Raw genomic sequence first — 22,464 nt, 5'->3', positions numbered from 1 at the left:
AGTATTAGATCTGCTAAACAACCTCCAGAGAGGAAATGAAGTAAGCGGACTGATTTCAGTCTCTGGCCGATTGATTGGTGCGTCTCTGGTTGTCATGGCATCTTCAGGTGTACGACTTCCTTTATTCTTCCTGGAGTCAAATGATTTACAGTATGTGAATGGTGAAACCTTTATTTATGCAGTCACATGACTTCAAAATGAGGCCAACAATCCAACATGGTTGACCCTGAAAGGACACAAATCGCTCATAAATAATTGATTTTAATGCTTTCTCTGTAACACTGTCATATTCTGCCGGTGTGTGTAGTTGTCACGTGTCTGGAAGATTCTTGGTCTTTTGTGCAAACACACACTTTGCAGTAATGAACCTCTTCAGCCTTGAAAGCTCAGTTATTGAGCCAGCCTCCTCTTCCTGCTCTTCACAAATATTCAATAGGAGACGCAGTGACAAAGGTTTGTCTCTGACGTCTGCAGCAAACCTCCTCAGCCAATCAGTGACGAGTCCGATCTCATCAATGAGCCTCAAAACCGCAACATTTCAAACCAAGCGAATCTTTTCTGCAAATTACAGTCAGAATGAGGCAAGAAGCAGCATTCAGACAGTCGGAGTTTGTTTAAAATTGATAAATAGCAGATGTTACTTCCTGACATTGTGGGGTAAATTTTAGTTTTGAGTGTTGATCAAATGATTAACAATTAAATAAATCATTTGAGGCACAATGTCACAACATGTCAGGGGTCCTGACCTAAGCAAAACAGAAAATAATCCGCAAACCCACAAAGTCAGGCTTCTTCTTCTTCTTCTTCTTCTTCTTATTATTATTATTATTATTATTATTATTATTATTATTATTATTATTATTATTATTATTTTTCATAAGATCATCTTTGTTTCTGGTGTCAATAGAAAAAATAAACATCACTTCATTATCAACCCAACTGAACCAAACGATAACTGAATTTCCTTCTTTCAATCTGCCGTAATTCCCAACCGAAATAAAGAAAAATGAAAAATAAAAAATGGGTGCATCTTTCCCAGCTGCTCGCTCGGCGCCACCAACCCCAAAGCCAGCAGAAGCTGAATGCGCGTGACATTTCCCCGGATGTCGTCTTACCTCCATCTTCCTCATCAAAGGAGTTCATGCAGGGGAAATAGACGGCCAGCGCCTCGAACGACGCAGACAGGCTCATCTTGCTCTGGGAGCACTGGATGCGCATCCCGGGAGCCGCGGCCGAGACGTCGTTCCCCTGCCTGCCCATGGTGACCCGGAGTCTTCCTCTTTAGCACAAGGCAACGGATGTTTTGTTCCCTTTTTTTTTTTTTTTTTTTTTAAGGTCAAGGCTTTCCTTTCCTTTTAGGATGGTTAATTTCAATGGAAACAAAACAAAACAAAAAAATGCTTATTTACAGAAAAAAAAAAATCTATAAGCCCGGTTGCAGATGGAGATGCGGTTATTCAGAGCTGGATAGTAGTGATAAAAAACACAAAGCCTGTCCGCAGACACTCTGGAGATTTCATCCTAGGGAAGATGCTGCGGGGAAAAAAAAATTGCTGCGTCTGGATTGGAGTCTTGTGCCGTCTGAGTCTGACGCTGCTGCTGCTGCACCTCTTTCTTCAGCTGGGGGTGGGGGTAATGGAGGAGGGGGAGGAGGAGGGATGGAGCAGTGTCTCGCCTCACCAATCAGAGCGCGGGGCTGCTCAGCCGCACCTCTGCTTGGTCTGCAGATGAACGAGCTCTACCCAGAGATACTGAGCCCCCCTCCTCCTCCTCCTGACTCTTCTATTTGTTCGCTTACTTTTTTTCCCCCCGTTCTCCCCACCAGCTGGCTGGTTTGTTTCTTCTGAGCCGAACATGACTGCTATTTACCTTTTCTCCCCGTTCTGACCCATTATCCCCACTCCGTCCTTGTCCTATCCGCGGAGGCCAATGAAAACAAGCTGTCATTAGGTCTGCCAGCATCCCTCACAGCCACCTGGCAGTCACTCTGACTTCACGTGGCTGCCGCTGCTTCCCAAAGCCCCCCACTCTCTTCCCTAATAACATCGTCACAGCTGTGTTTTGTTTCAGAGAAATTCACTTTGCTTTCTCTGCTGTCACAATCACTCTGGACAACAAGTCGAGAGGCATATAAAGTTGATGTATTCGTCTTGAAGGAGTTTGGGAATCGTCTTTTGCGAAGAGGCTACATTAGATGTAATTAGTTTATTCAGCTGTTCTCCAATAAATCAAAATAAGTCAAAATATTTGAGTTTTCTTCTATTTCTGTCTGACCCAGACAGTCTGTATTAGAGTCCATGGATCAGTGCTGATCAGTCTACATGTGGAGTGTATGACTGCAAATGAAACATATAATATATATATTTAATACATATATATAAATATATATAAATATAGAGTGTTCGACACTCTATATTTTGGTATCGATCCAATATAAATTAACTATAGGGCCTGTATCACCGATACTAATACCGATACGATACTTTTTTTATTCAAGTTTGACATATCATCAAACTTCGGATCTTTAGGGTTTTTTGTGTTCTTTTCTTTAAATTCTTTTGTTCACACCGAGGATATAAGTTAAAGAAATTTTATAGGCATCTACAAAATGCATCAATAACATATTAACATGATTTGTGTGGATTTTACCTAAATAAACAAAGTGCAAAAATTACCATTTGAGAGAAAATCAGAAGGTGTTTTTTGAGGTAGAGCAGAGACCTCAATAAAAAATAACAAAAATTCATGATGGAACTTAAAACTAAAGTATCAATCTTGGCACACTAATATTGATCCAATACAGATACAGAACTGGTGTTGATATTATCGATATTTTGGATCAACTTGCCCACCTTCAATCCTTACTGCTTCAAAAATCCCAAACAGGAAACTGTTGTTCCACTATCAGACAGAATAAGTGCAGATTTGTGCTCAGAATAAAGTTGCTCCTCTGTGTGAAACACTGCAGCCTACTTCCACAGAGAAGCTACAGACTGCATGGAGTCCATTTGAAGATTCCATCTAGGTCAGCAAGAGCAGAAAGCCGTCTAGAGCCAGAGGGGAAACTGAGCAGTGACAGTATCTGCAGGTGGATTAGCTTTAAGTGTGAGCGTTTTCAGAACCGGCCTTAAATGTGTGTCAGTTTTCAGCTGAGTCGAAAGTTTCTGTAGGGATCTAAACTGGAAACTGTTAGCAGTAGAGATGAAAACTTTTGTTTCAGTGTCGTTTTCAGGTTTTTAGGTGCTACTAATATTAGCCCTGGCCACATCAGCAGCTCTGTGGAGCGTCATTCTTTTGGCCACAAAAAATACCGCAGTAGCTCTAAACATTTGGATTTACTTTCCAATCTGACATTACATGAAAGTTTCTGAGTTCCTTAATTCCTCCATAAATCACACAACACAATCTAATCTGTTAAAGTGTATAAATGGGATAAAAGTTGTGCTTTAATATTGGGGAAAGAACTGAAGTAATTCTCTGAAGATCCTCAAATGCATCTTCTAAGGTTGAATTAAAACAAGAGGGATCTATAAAAATGTCCTGTTAGTGATTGAGAAGGTAAATGTTGGCATAAAGAGAACATTTTCTGAAGACTTTAGGAAAATGGATTACTGACTCTAACATGTTCATACCTTTCAGGCCTTTCTCCTGTCTTATCACAATTTTTGCTGTCCCTTGCTACCTAGCAAGGCTAATATACCTTGCTAGCTAGTCTTGAGTCACTAAATTCAGTGAATTCAAACTCAAACTCTCATGTAACAGTGAAGACTCACAAAAAAAAATACATAGAATACATGAGATGAAATAGATTTGCCACAATAACATTTAAGACTTATTTAAGGCCAACATATTGCATCTAATGAATTTAAGACAATTTAAGGTCTTGATTTTAGAGATATGAAATCAAGACATTCTGTATTTAGAACCAAGTTGTACTTGGCGACAGCAACAACAATGCTCCAATTCATAGTAATTGGTGTAAACAAAACTCTAAATGTGTTTGGGTCATTATCTCTAAAGGCCTACATGGACACAGACATTGTATTGATATCCTAGTGAGAAATAATTTCATGCTTCCTTCTCAGTTTTTTCTATTTCACAAGTCCAGCGATGGAGAACTTTGAACAGATTTGTTTACACAGCACTCCAAGGCAGTAAAAGGTCACTGATGGCCAAAACAAATATGGCCGCCTTTTGTAATCTGCCAGATATCCCACAGAAAGCCAGAGGATGTGACAATACTTTGCAGTTGGATGAAATCACAACAGAATGAGAAATACAAAATGTAATCTGCCATATAGATCATATTGTTCTTTTGCCATTAATCCTATTTTAGTAAAAAAAAAAAAAAAGACAAATTTTTGACTAATTTATTGTTAAATCGTTAAAGCATATGTTCTGACTTTTCTCTAACTAATTTGAAGCAAAGTGAGTTTTATTTTCATTATGCTGTAAATAGTCAGTATATGACACAAATACATACATTTTCAGAGTATGTTATTTATATTCTTAATCTGGATTCTTTTTCTCTTTTGCATATTTGAATACTTTGTCTGTGTTGAATCTATGTGCCTCCATGTTCTTTGCTGCTGTTACAGCTGAATTTCCCCAATGTGGGACAGTAAAGAGTCTTTCTGTTTCTGTTCTTTCCCAAAAGAATCACCTAAATTGTTGATGTGGAACGTCATGGCCAAGATTCTGGCACCATTTTAACAGAACAGTTGTAATTGGACCTGAAGGGAATAATTTATGTGAGGAAGCTCACCTATGTTCCAGAGATAAAGCTGCTTAGCGCAGAGAAAAGAGGCGAATTTGCTCAAACAAAGGGTCGTATCTGTGCATCAGATTTCAGGCTAATCTAATGTACAGATTAAATTAGAGTCTAATCTGATGTTCAGCAGTGTTGAAAAGCTGGAAGAACATTTTGTTGCTCTACAGATGGTCCCAGCAAGTTTCCACTCAACATCCAGTTACCGCTTCCAGTAAAGGATTGTTGACCTTATGTAATTTTTTTTATGATTTATGACAAGCCATACATGAGATAAATCAGATTAGACATTAAAAAAAATAATTTAAAGAATAAAGCAATGGATATATTGGTTAAAATAGTCTGTTTAGTTATTTTCCTGCTAGCTTGCTATTTTGACTTCACCACCTTGACATTTTTACCACTGGCTGTAACATGTTTTACTCCTTGCTAGAATGTAAAATAAGAGGCAAAAAATAATTACATCTAAATCTTAAATATCTTGCGAAGCATTCTTGTGAATCTGTTCCTTTGGTAACACACTTTTCTGTGCCCTGTGCTGCTAAATCAGTATCCTCACTGCTCGATGCAACGAGGCAGCGTGGATCTCAGCACAAAATCCTCCCAACGCCAAAGAAAAAGCATCCACATCCTCTCCCATCACTTATTTAGTGGATGGCGCTCAGCTTGGCTCCTCATCCCGAGCGAAAACCAAAATAGAACAGAGCAAAGGTAGCTCTCCTCTCCTCTCCTCGCCCCTGTCTAAGCCAAGGCTCGTGTATCGAGGCGCACGTGCCCGCTCCTTCCCGCAAACCCAGTCGGCACGTGTTGTCAACTTCATCTTTTGTATCTTTGACACAGTTTATTCTTCCTTTTTCGCCCACCACAAAGAGACACCTTTTCTTTTCCTCCCATTGCTGACACTTCACCTGGTGCGCAGAGCTGAACACGTAAGAATTGTAATTTGAGTTGTTGTCTTTGTGAATCCATTTACTACTGAGACTTCGACAGCCACAAGCGAGGTGCTAATTTCTATGTCCTACAGAACACAAATAACAAGAAACAACACCGTCAGCGAAAGATTAAACGATTTCAAACAAACATAGAGCTCCACTTCAGGCGGAATTCAAAAACGCCGACCTCTAGTCTACTTCTTTTATAGTCAGAAGATCTGATGCTTGTTGCTGTAAAAATAAACTTCTTATCCTTTGACGATAATCAAAGTCGGTCTCAATTCAAACTCCATCATAAACCGCTGCGACAGGGAGCACGCAACTGTACATCACATGCACACATCAGAAGACAAGAATTGAAAAAATCTTAACAATTTTTTTTTCTAACAAAAACAAAATGCTCTAATATCCCAGAAGTCACAGGCGTACTCTGCCTGGAAGATAGTAGCACTCACAGACTAAGAACTTTGGAGCCGTTCCAAAGTGATGAGGCCAGGCCGGGTCAAGAATCAGAGAAGCCCTCCAGCGGTGTAAACACAGCGTAATGGGGGGCATGGAGGGAGAGCTGTGACTTCGGGACTCACATGTGAGAGCCGAGGCAAACAAACACAAAGGAGCACTTAGATCCCATAAACCAGGATACCCAGGAGTGAGTCGTGAAACGCTCTCTTCTCTCAGTTTACATTCTTTGTGGTGCTCATGATGCAGACCAGTCCTGCAGTCTGGAGATGCAGCTTCCCCAGCTTCGTCTACCTCAGATATGATGACAATTAGGACAGGAAAGAACTTTGGTAACCAAATAAGGTGCAGAGCTTCGTTACAGACGACGCTATAATTAGCAGTCCCCTCAGCACATAGTAAAGTCAAACAGAGGTATTAAAGGTCAAAGTTCTGGTAGAATTGCGTAGTAGAACTGGTTTAGCAAAGACAATGTACGGCCATTAAAAACTTCACGGCTTGACAAGATGCTGCATCAATGGAGTTGCATCGAGAAATTGTCAAGAATAAAATGACTTTCAGTTTGGTCAATAATAAGCCGGACAGATTATAAACCAGACGCCAAACCTAAAGTACAACCAGCACAAAGTGGTGTTGGAAAAACAAAAGTCAAAGGAAGCACAGAAATCTAAGAAATAATTTAAAAGGAAACTATTTTTTTTATTACATTTTGAGTTATGACTGGGGTCTGTGAGAGAGCGAGACTTTATCAAGATAACAGGAAGGCTAACTGAAGTACAGCTAAAGTGTACATGTCTGTTTTTATCCTTTTGAGCTTTTGACCCGTGTCTGTAATGGAGCGTGCCGTATCTGGATGTGTTAGCATCCTTTTGTAAATTTTAGGTAAGCTTAGCTAGCATTTCTAAAATATTCTCAAACTCTAGGAATGCTAGCCACATCACTGCTGTGCTAACTGCGCTAGCTACCACAACTATAGGAAAACCCTATTTCCTGCTCTCTCCCAAACTGTGCGACCTCATTTCTTCTCCAAATGCCGATTTTTGATTTACCAATGTCCTCATGTTTAATACATTTAATACTTTTCTTATATCTTCTACTTTTAGAGAGAAATAAGAGGCAAAAGAGTTACAAAATCTTGAGATTGTATATCATCTTTAACGATGATCCAATAGTCATAACTTTAATGGGAATCTTCTGCTCAAGAGAATTAATTTGAAAGTAATAGACTTGTAAGAGCTTTACAGTAACTCACAGCTCAAGTTGAGCAGGCTTGTCATAAACTAAGTTATTCTCTGGCTTTTCTCTCAGCTGAGAACCTTCAGATCTTCAGCAGATGTTCTGAGGTAGAACAGACATTTGGGTGTTAACGTCAGAAGATGTTGGATCGGGCCGTCTCTTGGCTGCCTTGCTCCTCTCACAGTAACGCATACTGAAATTCTAACAGATGGAGAGCTCACAAGGGAATGACATGGGATGTGAGTACTGCCTAACCTTATGAAAAGATAAAGAAAAATATGATACAAACCGCTGACATCAAGCCAGCTGATATTTCTCAGACACAATGAGAAAACACGTCATCACCATAACATGACAGCTTATTAAAAAAAAAAGAAAAAAAGAAAAGAGGAAACGTATCTTAACCAGTTTCGTGGGAAGCGGAAGCGTCAACCTCATGGCTTATGATTTGGCTCACCACAGTATTTTTCTATTGGATGTTTCATCAGACCTCCTCTGTGACATCAGAGCTCCAGATGTCTTTACGACGTCCAAAGAGGTAGTCCATACTGTATTTTTAGCAGCAGCTAAAAAAAAAAAATCTAAAAATGCAGCCTGGAAGTTTATTTGTAGATTTTTGGGGGAAAAGGAAAACGTATTGCATTTGAATGTAAGATATACTGTGTGCACGTTTTATTTGTATTAGCCAATTTGAATGTGGCAATTCATTTAGAGAAGCTGAAAACCATACAGTTGTAGTATGGATATAGCATTAATAAATGTGCTTTGATGAACCCAGAAAAGACAGTATATCACAATAACTCTTAAGAAAAAGTCAAAAACTTTTTTCACTATTAGTGACAAAGGAGAAGAAAGGACCGAACAGCGGTCCTTTGTGTATTAAAAACACAGAATCTAACTTTTAAAAAGGCTAAATTAGAAGGATGGAGTTACTATAATTTGTGTAACACACAGCAATGAAAGCGGCTTCAATCACCATGATTGAGCAGAAATGCTAATATGATGCTTATATTAAGAAGAAGTGAATGAGGAGGAATGTGTGGTCTAGGTCATCTAAGTTCATCATACAACTGTAAAATACAATACGCAGCAGTGGGCATCGCTAACTAAGGCTACGCTAAAGCATAAAGTGCCATAAAAACATGATATTTAATGCATGGTGGGTGTCAAACATGTTGATTAAATTTATCCAGAAAATTAGTTTAGGGCTAACTAAGTGTGCTAAATGTTTTCAAAGTTAGCAAAAGAAGCTAAAGCGCTAAGCACATTAGCATATTAGCTGAAGTGTGCCAAACACTGACGAGAAGTGACTTTCAAAGATTAATACGTTTAACCAAGCGTGGAAAACAACAGTAAACATACCAGCTGACACTGCAGTGGTTTATTACACTTTAAAGATTAAACTTTAATGATTCAACAGCAACACTTCAGTTTTTCCAACACCTGTTTGGTTTCAATCTAGAAGGAAAATGGGAAACTACCCCAAGGGAAGCAGCGTCACTTCCAGGCCTTACAGCATACGCGTGTTTAGGTAGGGAGTAAAGACATGCAAAAATCGCAGTTCGATATCTATTTTGAATTTCGAGACATGTTTCAGTACATTTTCAGTTCGCTTCAGTCAAGAGATTCAAACAAAAAGAGCTGACTAGAGGCTGTTTTATTTTATTTTATTTTTTATAATAAGCAATAACTGGTTGAATGCTGCAGGCAGCTGGATTTGGACTTCAACTGATTTTTCTACAGAACCTTTGATGTTTACGTTCAGCTTGACATTGATTCAGGTGAGCAATCAGTTGCCTTACTGCTGTTGCAAAAATTTGTAAGATGACATGAAGAAGTGGTTCGGCTCACCTTCCTTTCTCCACTGATGCTGCATGGAAAACCTAAAGGTTTTCCAGAGTTTAATGACAGCTGGGAGTCCTCTCATGTTGCATTGCCCACTTGGTTCCCTACATAAATATTCTGCCTGTGTTCAGGTATACAACAACGCTGTATTTGTTTGTACCAAACAAATACGTGCGTACCAAACTGACCGGGCTGTATGAATACTTTCAACCCGGCTAGATGTTCCGTTACACCACCATATTTAGGTCATTACACAAGTGGCTTACTGGAGAGCTCAGCCTGATTAACGACTCTCCTGTGAATTAATTTAATAGTCAAGAAAAGAGGACAGGAGCAGATAAGGAATGAAAAGGTGAAATACACAAAAGCGAGGTTAGACTACAAGCGAATAAAGGAATGGACAGGAAAAGAAAAGCATAGGAGGGGAAAAAAAGAAGTAGCAGGATAAACAATCTTGTATCCAGAACCGTAAAGGTGATGCGTGAAGTCATGTTGCCGAGTTGTGATCATGCAGGACCTGGAGATCTGCACGTCTGCTGCAGCTCTGAAGCAGAACAACCAGCAGCCTCAGCAAGCAGAGAAGCTGCTGAGATGGCACCAAACTCAACACTAAACATAAATCACCGCAGCCAGACGCTCAGAGTTCAGCTATTTTTTGCTCATCTAAAAACAGCCTCACATACAAGTTTAAAGGTCCAAAACTATCAGTGGTGTTAGCAAAAGAGAACTGGGACAACGAGGAACAGCAAAGTCCGTAACTTTTCCTAACAATGAGATTTAGTCTTTCTAAGATGCACTTTGCATTGCCTTGTTGTTGAAAATGTGCTATATAAATAAAATTAGCCTTACCTAAGCAATTCCTAATTAGCGATAACATTTCCTGTGTTCGTGTATAGAAAAACATTATCTCTTTGCAGACAGCTGTTTCAATCATTCTACTAAATATGTTTCTCATGAAGTGATATGAAAAAAGCTGTTGTAAAATCAGTCTAAATATAGTGTTAAAACTCTATTTTAAAATCCAGCACTTGTTGCAAAAACCCGACAGAAAAACCAAAGCCAGAAAAGCATCCAGTTAGTCATCCTGTAGTTTGTACAACAAAAAAGCCTGACATAATAATAGTAATTCTATTCACAGCTTCATTGTAAAGATTTTTCCATCAACATGGTTCCTTACAGTAAAGTCCATTCAAATGTCAACTCAATGTAGGTATAAATAAATATAAATATAATATGTCTTGACAGGACAAACGGAACAAAATCAAATCCAGAAATCCATTCCTCAAGCATATTTGATATAAATGCTACACTTGATATTAAAATTATACAGTTCACTTCAGTTAAGTTTATAATGTCAAACGGTAAAAGCTGCCTGGCTTGTTGCATTGAGTCAATGAATTTGCAGCAATCCCTCATCCTGAGAAAGCACATGGCGACAGTGCATCGCCATGTGCGATGGTGTATCGACGAAGAGCTTTCATTTCAAAAACGGTATCCAGCATGTAAGATTCGATACCTGCAGTTTTCACGGCACAGACACAAACCCAGTTATTATCGCCAACACTACATACATACAGGATTATCACGTCATTAGCTCTAAAGAAGTCTGCAGTGCTTGAAATAACCAAACATCATCCTCTCTGCAAGCAGCACAGCTGGAATCTGTCCAGCAGGCCGTGAGGTGAGTCAGTGACGACACTGTGAACCACCGAACAACATCAGCTAACCTTTTCATCCAGCTACCAGGTAGCATCGAGTCGTCTATGTAACATACATACTCCAACTACATGATATGCCAGAGTGACAGATTCTTACATCTGCTGGGTATTTTTCTCTCTCTCTCTTTTTTTTTTAAATTACCTAAACTGCAAAGTGCACAAGTGCTGGATAAACTACTTGCATGTTCTGTTTTTATTTTCCATGTCGTCACCTTCCTAAAAAAAAAATTGGCAAAAGTCCCCCCCCCCCAAAAAAAAAAAATATTTAGGTGACCAAAAAATAATCAAAGACACTTTTGGTAAAAAAAAAATAAAAAAATAAAAAAAAAATAACTTTGACAGTTAGTTTTGGAAGGTGACAATGTTTAAATACTTCAGAGACAAAGAAATATATTTTCATATAAAATTTGGCCAAAAGCGCGACGGCACCTACATACAGGGAGTTTAGTCCAATCAGCGACTCCAACACATTCAGCCGTTCTCTGTAGTTTGCAGCATTATGGGATCCTTTCAATGGAATACTAAAATCTCTGGTACAGATCATTCAAAAACGACTGAAATAAATCTTGGTATCTGGTGGAGGTGACCCTAAAATGCATAAATATGTGCTTTATCTGCTTCAAACGAGAAATTTGCAATCAGCATTAAAGTCAAGTTTTTTCCCCCACAAAAAGCTGAAATTAAAAAAACAAAACAAAAAAAAACAAAAAAAAAAACAGAGCAAATCAAACAAACAGTCCAGAGCTGCAAAGTGCGTACTTGATGTTCCACAGAGAACCACGTCCATTAAACTAAGTTGTGTATGAGGAAGTTGGATTCATGCTGCCTCACTGAACTGCTCAAACCTCACTGGCAAACACTGCTGGGTAAAAAAAATAAAAAAAATCCACCGTGTTTTGAATGCACCAATGAAGTGGAAGCCAAGCCACTCAGAACAAGTAGGGCGAAGGGCAACCTGGACATGTTCCTGTTAAAACTGATCTCAGTCACTCTGAGGGAACGAGATGCGCTCTCTCCATCATGTGCGCCCAGAAGGAACCCAGTGAAATATTGATAGCTCTGGGAGATTCATTTAGCAGGGAGAGAGGAATGTGTCCACGTGCGTTTTTGTTGAATCTGAAAGCTCCTTGTAAAAAGAAGAGGCCGCACAAACGTCGGAGGCCTACTGGTGACCGCTGCTAAACCGTTAGCAGGTGACAACAAAAGTTGTCTCTTAGCTGCTCATCAGAAACAACACGTTTGAGAACTTGAAAACCGCTACAATAAAACTGATGAGGTCACCAAGTTTTTTGCCCAGAGAGAAAAGGCCATGTGCCGTTTACTTCATGAGACGGAGAACAGCGCCGTGCCACGTGAGCACAGAGCCTCGCTGTCTCGCTCATCCTTCCTCTCTGCACGCAGGCGACTCATCTCGCCATCCGTCTATCATGCTTTCCTGGTAAATCTGAATAAAAAGCGCCACTGTGTAGAAGTAATTGTCAAAAATCTTGCCACGGTGGAGAGGCATTAGTTCTTCACAGCAGTCACACAGGGAGAGGAGCTGCATAAATACTAAGATAGATCCCTGCGAGACTTTACATCAACCTCAGTGGAGCATCCGGTAAAACTCTCCCTGCAAAATGATCTATTGTAAATTATTGCTGAAGGTTTTTAAATAAAGATATGCAAAGTCAGGCATTGCATCTATGCCGATTAAGAGAACGTGCATTTCTGTAGAAAAATCTAAGCACCCATATCCACAAATGTACATGGAAACTAAGAAACAACAATCTGCATATGGTCACATGTTGCACTACAAAATAGTTTTCACTAGTGAACATTGAAAATATCTCCCACCCCCAAAAAAGAGTGAAAAAAGAAAGAAAAGCAATAAGCAGATTTATTAGGAAGGAGTAAAATAACACAGAAGGAAGGAGAGGGAAAGCAGATCTGCAGAGGCTCAATAAATCAGAGGATTATCGTTGTAAAATGAGAAAACCGCATCCAGGACAACATTCACCTAGAAAGGAAGAGAGAAACCTTGAAAGTAAAACACGGAGTGGTTAGACGTTACGCTCCTTAATTACACCAAAGCCCTGGGAATGAAAAAGTGGAGGAAACAAAAGAACTTAAAAAGGAGTAAATAGGATTGATCACAGACAAGACACACAAATAAGCAACCAGAATGCAGTATGACCGGATAGAAAGGTTAGTGGAAGTGAGCTCCCTACCTGTTTGGCTGAGCTGAGAGGTGCTCCGGCTCTTGCGCGACATGCCAACCATGGCCTGCATTTTGGCACCAATGCTGGAGCGCCTCTTCTTGTCGTCGGTGCCTACCGTGCCGACCGCCGTGTCCGACTGACTGCCGTCCGTCTTCTCCAGGTTGCACATGTCACCGCTGATGCTTGTGCTCTTGGTCATGTTCACCCCACCGGATGTGCCCATCTGCCTGTTTTTCATTTTGGATGCAAAGTCACTGTCAGCCACCGCCATTGACACGGCAACGGGGGAGCGGGGGGGGACAGGGGAGGGGTGAGGGCGAAGACAAAAGAAGGAGGGACAGGAGAACGGAGGACAGAGGAGAAGATGTGGAAGGACAGGTGAGGGGAGGTGAAGATGGCGGTGGGAAGGGCGGAGGATGGGACAAGGTGTGGGGTGAGAAGGAGAGAAGGACAGAGTTCAGGTATAGAGATTCATGACTTACAGGATAGTTAAGGATTTCAGGAGATGCTGTTGCACATTCCTCTGATTTTACATGCAATAAAAACCGACTACGACTGCATCTCCTGCTGCCAAACCTGAATCTGAAAGTGCAAGTCTATTGGAAAATGAACGAATCGCCAGGTTTAATCGCGATGCTTTTGTTTTTATGTAGAACAACGTATCTATCGCGGCTGATTTGTCTCCCGCAAAGTGAACACTGAGCACAGAAGACAAGTTGCCTTTCCTCAGCTGAACTATTCTGCTGCTCTTCTCGTTGGGAATAATGTAGGCCAGAGTCCAAATTAAAGTCTTATTTTAGCTCTGCCAGTAAAATTATCTTTAAGAGACAAATTACATTCTGGATCATGTGCTCTTAATAGGATGAGGTCCATGTAACTCCCCCAGGGTACCATTCATTAATTAATTACTGACCTCCGTCACGTAACGGGATTATGGAGACAATTTATGGAGAGACATGCTGTTGAACATCTAGGAAGTGATTTTATTACCTGTTTCTGACGGGTTTTTAAACATCAGGCCTCGTGATGTCGAGGTTTCTGTGATAAAGTTTATGAGGTTAAACGCCTCGCTGGTTTGAGTGATTCCCAAATCCACTCGGTATTTGTAAAATGATCTCAGTGCGATTGAGATGTTTACTGTCTTATTCTATCTTTTTAAGTATAAAACTCTACTTGTTATTATTACCTAATGTGTTTATGAAAGCTGATGCATCTCACACAATGCTTCCAATGGTTTTTTCTCGATGCTTCCACTGTCAGTTTTGGTTCTGTCAGAATTCAAACATTTATTGGGAATTGTGGGAGTGAAGCTTTAAACCAGACATCAAGCATCTCAACTCGTGTCACTGTTGCAGGCCAATCGGCTTCAGGGGACGGTTTAATACAAATGTGCTGCTTCACAAACATGACAGTAATAATGATGCCTCTTTCATTTATCAAATACAGTGCAGAAGGAAATCATTCACCCACAAGTTTAATGTATTTTATTGATGTTTAATTTTACTGACCAGCGCCAGTAAGTGCATACTGGGAAGTTAAAGGACGGTGATACATTGGTTGAATATTTTTTAACCAACAGAAACCTGAAGTGTGTGATATTTTTATATGACATTATATCATTATCCTCTGTCTCATTTCTTTTGCACATTTTCTTGCAGGATTCCTCCATTAATTCAACTCTGACCAGCTTCTCAGTCCTTGCTGAATGAATCCGTACAGCATGATGCTGCCACCACCATGTTCCATTAGGGGGATGATATGTTAAAGGGGCAGTATTGTGGATTTTCCAGGGACATAGTGGCATTTTGTAGCATAATCAAGAAGCTGTTGCCATTAGTTGTTATAAAAATGTTACATATATCAAAATTGACTTTGTAATTTATTGTCTTGAAGTTAAGCCTCTGTCTCTCTAAAAACTCCTGCTCTTTCTGAAACTCTGCCTTCAGGAAGTCATCACAACATGGCTCCTCTATTAAACCTTTAACAACATTTTTACCAGCGTTGCACTGAGAAGTGGCTCCTATAATGAGCTCAGCTGATGCGCAGTACCACCAGGTGTCTGCCAGTTGCTGCTGGCTAGTCTGAAGGAGCTGAGTGGGGGAGTGGCGTGGGAGGGCTAATCTGTGAGGCATGAGCTCGAAGGCGGCACTTCGTCCATCCAGACGTTTGCACAGCTGAATGGTTGCCATGGGAGACAAAAGGATTTCTTAAAGAGTCCAAGCAACACACCAAGTATAATTTTTGATTACGGGATAACATTATGATGTAAAGCTCAAAAAAGTACATTTTACATAATACTACCCCTTTAAGAGTCATGTGCAATGTGAGTCTTTTTTTCAAGTAGGCTGAAACATTTTGGATCTCACCCAACCAGAGAACATCACTCCATGGAATGCAAACACTTTCCCTCTGGTAGTCCGTTAAGGCCAGCTAAACCATATTCTCTGTTTTTAAGTAATCCTTTTAGCATTGCTTTGTAAATTATAAATGAGATTGCTTTAGATTCTGGTAAACCTAGTCAGATGACTTCGAAAGGGAATTGATCAATTCAAGTCTAATTTAGAGTTGCAAGAGTAAATGGGAAAAATAGTTCAAGCCACACTTTTCAGATTTCATTTGAAAATAGTTTGTAAAAACCTCGTCTTCTTTTCAACTCACAATTATGTCCTATTCTTTCAAATAAAGTACAAATTATCAAACTTTTTGCTGCAAGTTGACAAAATGCGAAAAATTGCTAAAGTATAAAAACTTTTTTTTTAAATCTTCTCTTAAATGCATCAAAAGTAAAATCCATAATAAAGACACACAAATTACAGTTCTGGTGAACGTCCAGGTTACTGATGCATGATGTTACTCTGGACTTGACGCCTGAGCTCCGGCAGAACCTTGTCTCTTTACTGTCTCACCCGTCTCTGAACAGGTTCCGGCCCAGAGTCACTCACACACACACACACTGTATAAGTGTGTCTGCATTGAAAAGTGGGACTCTCCAGGGATTCATGTTGTTCGGCTGTGGCACCAGAGAACAGTGTGTGCCTCATCATGCAGATTGCTCACCAGGCCTTTTCATCTAGGCCAAGATGTTCCCCGGCCAAACAAAGCGTGGCGAAATGATTTCTGTTTTCTACAGACAGACAGACAGACAGACCGGCCTGCTGTACATAAATGTGGGTAATCAAACATTAGAAAATCTTGCTCTAAGATTTAAAGACAAAAAATTATTAGAAAAATATCAGTTTGTAGATAACTTTTTGCAGGTGATTTCTTTTTGTCCTGTGAACAACAATAATTGATTTGTGGAAGGCATTTACTCATAAAATGCAAATCTTTCATGATTTTTTTTGTCATTCCAAACAGCCAAAAGTAGTCTTCCTCTTTACCTCAGATAAGAGACAAATGACTATTAAGATTATGTATTAAATCTAAGAAAAATTAGAATTTTACATGTGGTTTAAAACTGATTCTGGGATGTTTCATTAGTCCTGAAGAACAGTGAAAACGGCATTAGCTCGAAGTGTCAGGCACACATTAGTTTCTCTCTGCAGGGGAAGAAAAGCTCTTGCTCTGAAAACAAATAGAGTTGATCACAGAGAACAGGCGTGTTTAATGTGCAGAAGACGCACAAAGTGACCTTAATACAGAAATCATGAATCATCGGTAAATGCAGCTTGTAGCTTGTGGCAATCTTTACGTCACCTGGCTGAACTTTTCTGGTTTTTCCTCGACACTGATAGCAGAGCGCTAAGCTAGCTTCACGTTGGGATGTCATGTGATTGATTTTCTTTCTTTTTTTTTTTTTTTACCTGGTTATTAGCTTTCAAAGTGTTCCGAGCTTCTAAAGCAGGATATTTATGCTTCATCTGCATGAAATTAGCTGGAACAAAAGTTAAACGTGGTACGAGCCACAGAATCAAAGAGTCGCATCAAAACAGAGAGCCGATGGCTGAGCATGAAAACAGCAGGACGTTCACAGAGGTGAGCTCAGTGTGGCCTGTGGATGTATGTGCCGTGTTAGATACGGTGAAGAGCAGAATTATTCATACTGGGACATTTAGGTTGAAATTCTTTTTCTTTTCTTTTTTTACAAACATGTTTGTTCTGATTAAGAATCTGTGCAGGAAGTTAAAGATTCGACTGAAACGAACGAGGCTTTCCTTGCAACATGTGGTTAGTAATTATAAGACAAGTTTGACCACTGAAATATCAACAAAGACGTTGATATTTTGAGACATGCATTATTTTTAAGAAAATGAAAAAATAAAACAGACACTGATATTCATTTTATGTTTTCTATGATTTTTCTAGTTTAGAGATAAAACCACATGGTAACAAAAAATAAAACAAACTCATCAGAGGAGTGACTATTCCCTAAACCTACTGCTCAGTTCCAGTACCAGTCATACAGTTCAGACAAACAAATAAAGGAAGGAGAGCCAGAGACATCTCATAATATGACTGTGTATCATTTCTCCTGATTAGATGCCATAAAGCACTGTTATATCCAAACAATCATTAAACAATGATTGCTGCAACTTAGCAACCATATGTTTTACAACTCCACCTGAACAAGCTCACAAATGATTAAGTTAATTAGGATGTAATTTGACTTGCTGTGCTGATATTACTTGTTGTTAAGACATCATGCAGATTGTTTTTATGAACTCTGCTAAACACTATTTGGTATAATGGCTGATTTATCCATCGCATTAACATCCACATGGAAATTCTTGCAGGTTCTTTCTTGGTGCAGCGACATACAGGTAGGTGTGGCTACCTGTATGTAGCCACACCTACCTGGCAGCTTACAAAAGTATTCATACGTCTTGAATTTTTTTGCGTTGTGTAGTTATGGTCACAAACTTCAATGCGTTTCTCTGGGATTATGACGGAGCAACGCAGTTAATAAATGAAAGGAAAGAGAAAATTAGTTTTAAAACTCTTTCCCCTACAGCAGAGGTTTGGAACCTGTGGCTCCGGAGCCTCATTGGACCTTCCACACTGCTGCTCCTAAAAACTCTGGCTAAAAATGGGAAAATCATATTTTTAAACTTAGATATAACACCAAATACCAAATGCAGGTTTTTCAGTTTATTCCTGCAAGATTTGCGTTGAAGTACCATAAAACATGAAACAAAAAGTTCTAGTAAAACTATTTCAGATCTGATTTTTTTGTCATCAGGTTGGAATCTTTGTGCTATTTATTTATTTATTTATTTATTTATTTATTTATTTATTCATTTTTTACATCATAATCTGTCCCACAGAAGAACATAAATCCAACCTCTTTCTGCTAAATTGCATCTTCATGTGTTTTTAATCCCAAAACTATAAATAAAATTGTGTTTCCTTAAAAATGACGTCAAGTTTGTCTAAAATTACAACTTGTCTTTTTCAAAAAAGTTATGTGACATTCGCGGTTCTAAACGGGTTTTATTTGGCTTCTTTACGATGTAAAGGTCGCAGCCTGGAAAATCTGAAAGGTGTGGTGTGTATTTTAATGCAAACCCCTTTAATTAGATGCCCCTAATTAAAATCCACAGCAATCCACTCAAAAGTTACCTAAAAAGAGTCCATTCACATCCGAGTGACCTACAGACATGATACTGAAAACTGATCCTGACCAGCAGCAGGCTGCGGGAACGTTTTCTGTCCGCAGAAACACAGAAGCTAATCAGAGTGAATGGAAATATACATGAAGCTAAATATAAGACAACCTTAGAAGAAAACCTGGTAGAAGATGCAAAAGAGTGGAGACTGAGGTGGAAGTTAACTTTCAGCAGAATATTGACCTGAGGTCAGTAAGCCTATTTAGGTTGCATTTCCATTGACCCTATAACTGCAGTTTTACATTTTGAAAATAAATCTGCTTAATGGAACCATGGCAATTTTGAAAAAGAAAAAAAAACAAAAAACTCTTGCTTCTTGATAAAAAGTTGATGAGGTGTTTGTTGACAGTATCAAAATTAGTTTGTTCCACAAAACGGCAAGGGAAACGCTGTTTTCACATCACACGAGTCACATGATCAACAAACGGATGTTGCCACAGACTCAAACCACGAAGAAGAAGATGACAGGAAGTGGATGGAGGATGACTGAGCTGCGTGTTTTTAATGAATTATTGGAACAAATTACTCGTGTGATTTTAATAGTGTTTCCTATTAAACAGAGATAGTTTGTTTGTTTGTTTGTTTTAACATTAGCGTTTAAAAAAAGCATTGACAAAGTTTTGCCCACATTTGTAAAGGGTCACTGGCCCAGTCAAAGTTCAGATACAAATCTAATTGCGAGTCAGTCATAAGACATGAAAATTGCAGTTCACACTCAGTCCAGTCTGGTTGAATCTCAGCTATTTTGTGAAGTGGAATTGGAATAATTTCAGACAGACTTTTAACGGCTTGCAGCAGTGAAAGGCAGATCTGCAGCATCGACTGAGGAGGGCTGAATATAAAAATACATGTCAGAAAACCATTGACCTTTTTTCCTTTTACTTTAACGGTCTGCTTTGTGTTTATGAGACATAAAATAATTGCAACGTGACAAAATGTGAAAAGGTCTAACGGGAAGGAGTACTTTGGCCAGGCGCTGTAGGCACACTGCAGCTGTCACATAACAACCGACCACAAAGTGGGACGAGTCATCAGGTCAAAATCAGAACCAGTTCCTTCTCTGAAAGTGAATCCATTCGGTAACTTGCAACATTTTAATATAAACCATTCATGGCGTGTCAAGTGAGTCTGAGCTGAAAAGGTGCAGAGAGACAAACATCAAGTGATGAATGCGACCTGACAGACAACACATGGATGCAACATTGAAACACAGAGCAGCACGAACAGCAAAGCAAAGTCTGCAAGTCTTCATATTCTTTGCTTCAATCTGCAAACTAAATCCTCCTGCTGAAGTGCTAAAAAAAATAATAATAAATAAATAACATCCAGAAACAATCTACACATCTCCAGATGCTTTCAGGTTTGCTCTAAGAATGAGTTTTCCTCATGGAAGCGACTGTACGCCCTGCTGTAACGTTAACCGCACATGGCATTAATCCCAGTGTGATTTCTCTGCCTACCAAGGGGGCAGCTCTAATATCGGAGAGTGAGGCAGTAACCTGGATCCTGCTGTGAATTTAATTTGATGGCGAAGCGTCTTATTAGCGGCACAAGCTAAGCTTTTCTCCTGCTCTGGGATTCGGAATCTGTTTCCTCCTGACATACTTTTCACAATTGCTATTCCGAAAGCGTTCACACCGAAGACATCGCCTCTCTCTGTTTCTTTCTCTCGTGGCTGCGCTAAAACGGTGCCAATTTACATTTAATTTCAGCATCTTACAACCTAATCTCTATGCGCCAGTTTGAAATGAAAGCGATAGCTTTGTTCGGTTCTGCACGTGTTCCAGGTGAAAGTGCAATAAGTCCGTCACGTTTTTCCACCAAAAATTAGAATTATAATTTGAGGCCGTTGACATGTTGCCTAGCAAGTGTGAACTATATGAGGTACTATAAAAAAAATAACTAGTGTCAAGAACAAGAGCTGAGAAGCTTTTCATAGTTAAAGTAATTAAAGGATCAGTAGCTTTGCTGTTTTTGTCTCATAGGTGTTTTTTGTTTCTAGATTTAGCTTTTTCTTTATCTGGGTCTTTTCTGTTATTTACCGTGATTGTTTTCAGTGACACAGATCCTATCTCTGGTTGCTATGTTACCATCTGCTCTCCATTCTCCATAAACTCATCACCTGACACTTAGATAATAAATTGTCCTCTCAATAACTGTGATGGACACAGTTATTGGCACTCCTAGTAAAGATGTGTTAACAGTGTTTAGGTTCATAATCTCAGGTAAAAAAAATTAAAGAAAAGACACAAAAATCCAACCATTAAGTACATTTACACAGCGGGGAGAAACAAACAATGTTTGTTTTTTACAAGGAAAACAAATTTTTTTTAATGTATGATTTATTCTTTACTGATTGTATATTTAACATTTAATTGTCTGAGTATTAAGAAACATATTAGTAATCCATTATTTCCAATTTAACCACAGTGTACAGCTAATACGAGAGAAGTTCAGTGTTTGTTTCAAACAATTATTCTTATAATATGTTTAAATTGTTGTTTTTTTGTGAGATCATGCTGCAGCAACAATTAATCCATTTAGTTGATATTTATTTGCATAACCACATTCATACTAGAGGTGCCAAAAAACATAGCTGGTAAAGAACTGACTTGTTTTGGTTATATTTACCCAGAATGCAGTGCGCATTCTGGGTAAAAGCTTCCTGCTTTCGGAGCAGTCTCCGGTCCACTCGGCTTGAACCGCACCGAAGTTCGCTTCAACCGAACTGAGACCTAGATTTTTAGGTCCACATCAGAGTTTGATTGTGCGTTCACACCTGACCAGACCAGCCTGACCTTCCAATCAAACAAACTGGAGTCTGATTAAAGCGAACTAAACAGGACTGGTGTGAATGCACCCCATATAACTTATACTCTTGCTAAAACAACGATTTCAGGAAGGTAATTTGTTTCTTCTTTTCTTTGCCACACATTCTCTCTATCAAGTGGAAAGGCTCCACTTGATAGAGGGTGGAGAGCAGCACTGTACAGTTACAGGAACATGGAGACGTTAGTAGGCCAGAGGGGTTGCAGGTGCTTACTGAAGTTAGTAGCTACCTTTAACTAGGCCACTGCACATGTATTACCTGAGGTTAGTGTCTGAGGCACTCCTTTGGTGCAAGTCCTCTTCTTTATCCATCAAATCCTCCTGAAGCTCCTGGTCTCTGTCTATCTTACTGCCTGACTCTGTGCTCTCACCCTGACGTCTCTCCGCTTTACCAGCCTCCCTTCCCCTGTCTCCAGCCTCATCTTCCTCCTGCACTTCTCCTAACTGCTCATCCACTTCCCATGAATGCCTTCTCGCTTGCAACGGGCTGAAAACGGAGACAGATGCGAAGACAACAGCAACACATGCAAAGCAGAAAAAAAATCAAAGATAGCATGAGCAACATAACGACAACCAGAGATCCAGAGATGCAGTGCAGTGAAGAAAGCAAAAATGATTGAAGAAAAAAAAAAGAAAAACAAAAGAGCAAGCTTAGAACAAAACACCATGCAAATGAATTTGGTTTCAGTCGGACTTGAGACAAGATCAAAAGATTTGGTGTCATTTCGTAACACTTTTGGGTCACAGACTGCGCCACAGCATAACTAAGCAAAGTTTAAGAAGTTTGGTTTTTGTGTCCTAAAAACAGAGAGCTTTGAAAAAACGCTGTATAAATGAATCAATTTCTCTTTTTGGGTTCAAATAGGTTCA

General features: G+C 39.4%; 1 protein-coding gene across 21 annotated transcripts in view; it reads right to left on the bottom strand.

The window, feature by feature from the left end:
* Positions 1–22,464, bottom strand: part of LOC106962152 (regulating synaptic membrane exocytosis protein 2-like) — a 136,620-nt gene that overhangs the window by 5,806 nt on the left and 108,350 nt on the right. For 15 of the 21 annotated variants that reach the window (XM_015056359.1, XM_015056354.1, XM_015056362.1 and 12 more), the window contains one exon: positions 13,169–13,413. The exons of 2 other annotated variants lie outside the window; for them this stretch is intronic. In XM_015056359.1, the coding sequence (XP_014911845.1) occupies positions 13,169–13,413 (245 nt within the window). Of the gene's footprint in view, positions 1–1,115; positions 2,282–13,168; positions 13,414–21,853; positions 22,135–22,464 lie in introns of those variants that run through there. 4 more of the 21 variants (XM_015056353.1, XM_015056360.1, XM_015056376.1 and 1 more) reach the window with 3 other exon arrangements.

Source organism: Poecilia latipinna, unplaced genomic scaffold (assembly GCF_001443285.1).
Source record: "Poecilia latipinna isolate Pla-1442-1.1 unplaced genomic scaffold, P_latipinna-1.0 Scaffold1377, whole genome shotgun sequence".
Lineage (NCBI taxonomy): Eukaryota > Metazoa > Chordata > Actinopteri > Cyprinodontiformes > Poeciliidae > Poecilia > Poecilia latipinna.
The sequence above is the reverse complement of the archived record's forward strand: the minus strand, read 5'-3'. Positions and strand labels throughout refer to the sequence as shown.